Source organism: Lactuca sativa, chromosome 7 (genome assembly GCF_002870075.4).
Source record: "Lactuca sativa cultivar Salinas chromosome 7, Lsat_Salinas_v11, whole genome shotgun sequence".
NCBI classification, from domain to species: Eukaryota; Viridiplantae; Streptophyta; class Magnoliopsida; order Asterales; family Asteraceae; genus Lactuca; species Lactuca sativa.
In genome coordinates, this window is record NC_056629.2 from 165,930,483 (window position 1) to 165,938,830 (window position 8,348).

General features: G+C 40.2%; 1 protein-coding gene across 1 annotated transcript; it reads left to right on the forward strand.

The window, feature by feature from the left end:
- The first annotated feature begins 1,214 nt into the window (after positions 1 to 1,214).
- LOC128127369 (uncharacterized) lies at positions 1,215 to 2,846 on the forward strand. The gene is made up of 2 exons (XM_052765842.1): positions 1,215 to 1,744; positions 2,426 to 2,846. Exons 1-2 carry the CDS (start codon positions 1,215 to 1,217, stop codon positions 2,844 to 2,846), a joined length of 951 nt encoding a protein of 316 aa, XP_052621802.1.
- Positions 2,847 to 8,348: the final 5,502 nt, after the last annotated feature.

An 8,348-nucleotide genomic window follows, 5' to 3' on the forward strand; every position in this document is an offset into this window, starting at 1 on the left:
TATTTTAGGATACTATAAACCCCTCCCACTCCTAAACTATCCCCGTATATCTCATACCTCGACTCTTGCACAAACGACATAGTTGAAATTTCCTCACCAAGACTTCTACTACCCTATCACGGTGATTTGCGGATGGGGCAAGGAGAGACTAAAAGAAGTACAAGAGGAAAATCCATAAGGGGACCCTAAGGAATACCCAGAGATGAATTATGAAAGGGAGAATTTAGACTATGAAACCAAGAGGGATGAAATCGCCAGGGAAACCCTTGACGAGCTTTACCCGATTAGGAGCAGACCAGAGACCCTTTCACCTTTCTCTTCACAGATATGTAACCACCCAATATGAGTGCCCCTAGAATGAACATACCTAGAAACAAAACCATACCCACACAAAGCCGAGCTTAGGAATTGATTCCTACCTGGTTCAGGGTGCATCTCCACAAAAGAAAATCTGATCCACAATCGACGTGCACCGAACTCCGATTGCCAACACCCTCACGAATCAGGCATGACCTCTGTCTAGACCACAAGTAACGCGAAGTGACTCCCGGTTCCCAACCCTCTGTCATGGAGTAATGGAGAACATAATCAAAGCCCGATATATGGGAATGTAAATCCGATCCACCACAAGTAACAAGAACACCATTCCAGTTGCATACGAAACCCACAAGTAAGACCAAAAAACTAGGCAGTGACCATTTAGAGACCACAACTCATAGCAATCAAGGCTAGGATAGCCTTAGCTGCGTAAGGAACACAAAAGAGCACCCATAATATGAGTAGAATGGCCAAGCACCTTGTGCACCAAAAGAGGATCACCACACTACTCGCCTTAGGTTCGTAATACCTTTAATCACAACCAGTAGCAGTAAACCAAGAGGAGTACATCCTCCAATAATCCATACAACCAAATCCGTTAACCATATTGCTAACTATGTGCTTTTTGGATGGACTTTATGTCAGATAATACATGTTTCCACTCTCCCACCATAACTGCATCATGGGGATGTAGGTTGACCCGATTAACACCAATACATTAAGATTATACGAATAAACTCACTTGAAACTAACTATGAGTACTCACAAGCTCACCGTTTGTGTGCAATAGATTTATGTCTTCTCATGAAGGTAACCAGTACCCCGACCATGCACTGGTCCTACGAATAGACTCCACCACTTTCCAAGCCACTATAACTGCGGCCGTAGCAGCCGTCATGGCATACTTCAATGCCAACGACATGAACGAAATTGGAAGCAGTGTCGGTAATTTTAACCACAATAACAACCAGGGAAACCAACAAAGAACAACTCGCCATTGCACTCTAAAACCCAAACCTAAACCCAAGAAAAGAATGTTTGGGAACGAAAAAGGAGGTAGTTCAACTCAGAGGCTTACTAAACGGCAACAAGTGGGATCAGTCCCTACCCCTACTAACCCTACTCCTCCCACATCAAGACAATCATACCTTAGGAACAATCCACCCTGCAAAAAGTGCAAATATCATCATTGGGGAGCCTGCCAGACATTTCATTGCAAAAGGTGCAACAAGATGGGATACACCTCCCATTACTATAAGGCTCCGGCCCCATGCGTCACTCTGACCCTCAACCCAGAAGTAAGTCCAGTTTGTCACAAGTGCGGTGCAACAGGACATTTCAAGAGAAATTATCCAAAAGAGATGACCGAAGAGGGAGTTTACAACTGGACAGGAAGAGACAACAAGAAACCCTACCGAAATTTTTGGTACGTTTCGAACAATCAACTTTATGTAACGAATTTTCGCAGAAAGGTCTTCCAAATTGAAAACATAATAAAAAACTATTTCCCCATTTGAGCAAGTCTGTAAATCACGGAAAAGCTAGAGAATCCTTACAAACGGACCATGATGGTTCCATATGAACATTAGTATCATATATAGTTAGGATTTCATAAACTAAGAACGCGCGATCCCGCATCATTTTCCTGTCCCTGGTCCAAATCTTGATTAGGAAGAACCCTACAGTCAGTTACCTTTAAAAATGCTAAGTATGTGCGATTAGGTCACATCCATCTATAGTGGAAGGACCTGGCATAATTCGGATTACGAATTCCCTTGCCTTATAACAGCACCCTCATGTCGACAAGAACACCTAACAAGCAGAAACAAGATTTACCTAATGGTAACAATGAAAACGAAACTAGCAACGATTAGAGCACTAACATTGGAACACTTAACAAGTAGGAACAAGGTACACCCAATGGTAACAACGAAAACGAAACTAGCAACGATAAGAACGCGAACACTAGAACACCTAACAAGCAGAAACAAGATAGACCCAATGGTAACAACGAAAACGAAACTAGCAACGATTAGAACGCGAACCCTAGAACACCTAATAAGCAAAAACAAGATAGACCCAATGGTAAAAACGAAAACGAAACTAGCAACGATAAGAACGCTAACACTAGAACACCTAACAAGCAGAAACAAGATAGACCCAATGGTAACAATGAAAACAAAACTAGCAACGATAAGAACGCGAACCCTAGAACACCTAACAACCAGAAACAAGATAGACCCAATGGTAACAATGAAAAGGAAACTAAGAACGATAAGAACGCGAACATTAGAACACCTAACAAGCGAAAACAAGATAGACCCAATGGTAACAACGAGAACGAAACTAGCAACGATAAGAACGCGAACACTAGAACACCTAACAAGCAGAAACAAGATAGACCCAATGGTAACAAAGAAAACAAAACTAGTAACGATAGGAACATGAAGATAAAACACCGTGTCATTCCTAACAACCAATACTCCTCAAATCGATGTAACAACAAGGAGTCTAATGTCATCAGTTGACACGGATAGGCTTGATTCTCACCTTACAAACCTCGAGCTCTGCAAATAGACTTCCGTCTTACTCAACCGAATAATAAAACTCTTTCAGTCGATAACGACGAAATCCCTATCAACCAGACGCCTAAGTTCTGGCGTAAGAAATACCACGCCCTTCCCTAGCCCCAACAAAGATTAAAAACCAAGAAGAAAAGGGAATCAATGGAATCCGAAAGGCTCCCAACCTTCCTCCAAAGATTCCTAAAATCCCTTTGGAAACCTCAACCATGTGCTAAGCAGAGATAGAATCACCCCGACTCCTGGAATCACCTCAATGACCAAACACCCGATACCACTTAGCACGGTCACAAGAAAAAATAGTTTCTGATCATAAGATAGGCATATTATGTAAAGGAAACATCAGACTCAGTCCCTGACCATAGGAAGCACCTGTCTAACTCATAAGGGGAGAAAGACGAAATTGCCATAGGCACCACCGACTACGACTAAGCCAAACAAAACCCATCCTCAAGGACCGATACTCTCTACCCCGAATCAGAGACATGATCAACCAACAGCAAGGAACTTGCAAAGGCCAACCTGCCATTAGCTTGGAAAGACCCTAGGGAGAAAACTCCCATGATAATCAAAGACTCATAAAGTTAACTACATCACACAAACTTGAGCTTAGTGACCATAATGCCGACTCTTAAGACCCATAAAACTCTACTTCTAGGACACCAGGATCCCGATCCCTAGAAGACCATTCAAAAGGCCTCGCCAAGAAAAGGCCCGATAAACCATAGTCTCCGATTAACCTAAGAGCTCAGTTTAGACATTTTACATACACTCATAAGTGTTGAACCACCGAAGCCCTAGAAATCCCACTTGACAAGAACAAGGTAAAAAAGAATCCGCACCCAGAAGAGAAACATGTGTAAGGGACATTGAAAAAGTTGGGATACCCACCTGCCTCTAATCAGGTACTCATATAACAAACAACTACCACCCGAGCATAGGAGTTATATCCTTCGAGGCCCCGCATGGCCGGAAATGCAGATCATCCTTTTTTGGGCGGAGGTGAGAGACATCCAACTGACAAGAGGACAAACGCCCAATAACACACTCACTAGACACAAGATTATTCGAGAAACTACAAAAAGGATAGTCAAAGCCCGAACACGACCCCGAACATCGTAACACCGACAAAAAAGAGCTATAGCAGGTTAAAGCCTTGGAATCCCAAGTAAGGGATCAGGGTATTCTTAAAGATCTTTCCTCAAGGAAGGATGACTCGATTTGAAGGGTAAGGTAAACTAACTCCCCGATGCACCAGACCATTCGAGATCCTTGCACGAATTGGCCCGATAACCTACGAACTCCAACTACCCTCCAAGCTTAGTAATGTACATCCTGTGTTCCATGTGTTGAACATAGAAAGGGTCTGTCAGGCAAAAACCCTTTCAGTCCCACTAGGCAAGGTTTAGTGGACTAGAACCTCCTAAAAATTTATCAACCTATCGAGACTATGGATAGAAAAGTTAAGCATACAAAACAAAGCCACATCCTAATGGTGAAGGTTCAAGAGAACGACTAGACGTGTGGCATTCACCTGGGAACACAAAGACCAAATAATTCAAAAGTACTCTCACCTATTTTCGCTTTCATGAACCTATATTTCGAAAGAATTTCAAGACGAAATTCCCTCTAACGGGGGGATGATGTCACAACTAGCCTTTTGGCTAAGAAATTTCATCCTCAAGTAAGTAAGGACTATTGTGAGAATTGTGCTAGCACACCTAAGTGTACAATATGAGTTCCTAAGGAGCCATGTAGTGTTAGTATGTGAAATCTCTCCAAGTATAGTGAATCTCTCCCAAATCTCTCCAAGTATGTGAAATATCTCCCAAATATCTCCAAGTATGTGAAATCTCTCCCAAATCTCTCCAAGTATAGTGAATCTCTCCCAAATCTCTCCAAAAATATGAAATCTCTCCCAAATCTCTCCTAGTATGTGAAATCTCTCCCAAATCTCTCCAAGTATGTGAAATCTCTCCAAGTATAGTGAATCTCTCCAAGTATGTGAAATCTCTCCCAAATCTCTCGAAGTATGCGAAATCTCTCCATGTATAGTAAAGTTCTCCCAAATCCCTCCAAGTATGTGAAATCTCTCCCAATTCTCTCCAAGTATGCGAAATCTCTCCAAGTATAGTGAATCTATCCCAAATCTTTCCAAGTATGTGAAATCTCTCCTAAATCTCTCTAAGTATGTGAAATCTCTCCCAAATCTCTCCACATATCTCAAATCTCCCAAAGTACCTTCCTCAGTCGAAAACAGCTCAAAGCCGAAAGAGGAAACCCCAAAAAGCACCCTCTTGGTCTGGAACCCTCTTAGTCCGGAACCCTCTTGGTCCTAAACCTTCTTAGTCCAGAATGCCTCCTAAGGAGGCAAGAGAAGCTACATCCTCGGAACCCCTAATGCTTCGAACCTCCTAACTGCTTCAGAAGGTGTAAGCTCCGGAAGGCCTCGCCTGGGTCTACTTCGGAAGTCTGGCCAACCCTTGCATCCTTGGTCCGAACTTCGGAATTGCGCAAAGGACTTCGTAACCTCGCCTATTGACTCCGGATCTTGTTGAATGGTTCCGTAACTCCTCCTAAGCACTTCGAAACCTCGCAGGATTAACCCCCCCCCCCCCCCCCCTCCAAAATTTGAACTATAGTTTCGGAATTCATCATAACTCCAGATTTCTCCATTTTAAGGTATTTTGAGGTCGGGAATCCCACCAAACTCGTGTTTTTCATAACTAAGACCCCTAAAACCTCTATTTTATGCCAAATTTAGTTAATTAAATCATATTTTCATAAATTAAATGTTTGGGATTTAAGAAGATCTTATCCTAAATAAAGATAATGACAAATAGGTTGACTATTGTGATTTGATGAAATTCTCATTTCCAATGCAAATCACAATATCCCATGCTTTACCCACCAAATAACAAAGCTTGGACCATCATATACCCATGCACCAAAGATTCCCTCACTTTTTGTATACTCTTAGAAAACGACAGTAGAAAGATTGGGCTTTTCACATTTCCTCCCACTTTTCTCCTATACTCTCACTTACTCCTCCTAAGAGCAAAAATCAAGGATCTTGCTGAAAGCAGGATTTCTCAACTTCTTCCTGGAAATTTTAAAGTAAGTTTTCCACTCATCTAAGATTTTATATAATCTTCAAGATAAATCCATATTATTTTACTTAGAATAATATGTGATAATCAACCTTAGGATAACATCCTTCCCAGAGGAGTTCCTCATCTCGGCCAAGAGTTTAAGCTTGAGATCTTCACTCCATAACTCCAAACAACTCCTCAACCAACTCAAGATGAGCTTCATACTCCACCTTTTCAATGTTTTAATGTTTTTGGGGGAGAGTACAAGTCAAATTTTGCCTAAATTCTTAAATGATTGCATGTATACGTATGTTTATATGTGTGTGTGAAATATTATTAAATTATTATTTTAGTAATATACTAATGAACGTAAGATTTCACAACTTCATAAAGAACAGAGGATACTTTGTGTACAAAAGAGCCTCCCAACTATTGGGTGTGTCCAACTTAACCCTTTATATATGCTTTCATGTCTAGAGATAAAAGTTATAAAAAGTAGGGCTGTGCATGGGTCGGTTTGGGTTGGTTTTGACCTAAAACCGAACCCAAACCGAAAATAATCAGTTTTTGAAAATTCAAACCCAAACCAATGGGTTCGGTTTATCGGTTTTCGGTTTTCAACTTCGGTTTCACGGTTCGGTTTTGGTTTTATAATTCCAACCAAATCTGAAACTTATTTCTTAATCCCACCTCAACCATCAACTATATAATGGAGAGGTCAAGAGATATTTAGATATCCCAAGCGATGTGGGACTCAATCAAAGTTAGAGATAATAGAAAGAAAGAGGGTAGCGAGCTTATATAGAAGAGAATATTGGCTGACTTTAGTAATGGGGGCGATGTGGGATGAAGTTAACTCATTGCCAAAATAAAATCGAGAAAAACGACGCTGGAAAGATTTGAACCTGCGCCGTTTCAAACGATCACCCAACGCGTTAACCAGTGGGACAATGCTTCAGTTTGTGTTTATAACCCAAGAATTACATATATATATACACATATAACTCACATAATACATATAACATATGAAATTCGGTTCGGTTCGGTTTTTTTTGGTTTTACCAAACCCAAAAACCGAACCCAAACCGAAAATTTCGGTTTTTGAAAATTCTAAACCCAAACCGTCGGTTTATGCTTCGGTTTTGGTTTTGTCGGTTTTTCGGTTTCCGGGTTCGATTTTGCTCACCCCTAATATAAAGGGATCTTGATAAGTGGACATCATTTCTAGTAATTTTCGAAAATGGAAACTTTGTGACTATTTGCAAACTATCAGGGGGTATTTTATAAATATTCGATATAAAAGTTTGCGTCAAGAAAATATACAAATAGAGCCTTTATGACAGAAATATTTGCATGTCATAAGCCGCTGTCGTAAAACCTCCAAGAACATATGTAATGTTCTATATGTCATAAAACAGAAAATATGTGTCATAACCGGCATTTATAAATTTATACAAATTATAACTTGACACTTCTTCTCTTGACTAAAATGACTTATTTTTCAATAATCGAAAAGGAACAAACACGAGCACCCAGTTAACGAGCACAATCAACGATATGGAACGAGAACGATATTTCTATTCAATGAGTACGAATTTCGTTATTTATCTAACAAATAATGGATCTCTAACGATTGCTCAAAAGGTTGTTAATATTCTAGTCAGAAAAATCTCAAAAGTACCTAAATATAAAAATATTAGTGTACATCTAAATTCTTGTAATGAGTTATAGCTAGAGTCTCCTGCAGGGAGAGCAGAAATTTGTGTATAGATCTATACGGGGTTGACACCCCGCACCTTCGATGTTCACTACAGCTAGACAGGCCAGTCTAGGGTGACAAATAACTTTTCCAAACTGAGGGCGCCTGAGAAACGCTAAAACAGGCACTCCGCCAGATTAGTATGGTTACAACGACTCACTAGAACATGTTATATTGACTAGAAATTTATGTAAGGAAACCTCATAAATAAAATTTGGCACGTTGTGTTGACTGTCCTACACGTGATAGGCGATGGTCCGCATTTGTTGTGTTGACTGTCCTTTTTCATCGCGTAGAATGTCCACAATTGCCATGTTGACTCTTTCTCCTAACAAGTATAGAGTCGTAATACTGCTATTTTACAAATTAAAAAGCGTAGGACTCTATGGGAAACGTTTGTAAACGATAAAATAACCAACACATATATATAGCTAGAACTAGAATTTCGAATATTTTATAGCAGAAAATATAGGATTTTCTGGAAAAAACGATTTGTCTATGATTTCGATAACGATAAACTAGAACGCACACTCAATTTTACTCGATAAGAGGAACAAGATTTTCAACCATATTTTCCTTTTGAAAATAAGGGATTTT

Bases quoted from the DNA above. Each gene is read 5' to 3' on its own strand.
- LOC128127369 (XM_052765842.1), top strand. From the start codon at position 1,215: ATGGCATACTTCAATGCCAACGACATGAACGAAATTGGAAGCAGTGTC. The intron at 1,745-2,425 runs GTACGTTTCGAA...AAACGAAACTAG, and splicing joins AAACCCTACCGAAATTTTTG to CAACGATAAGAACGCTAACA.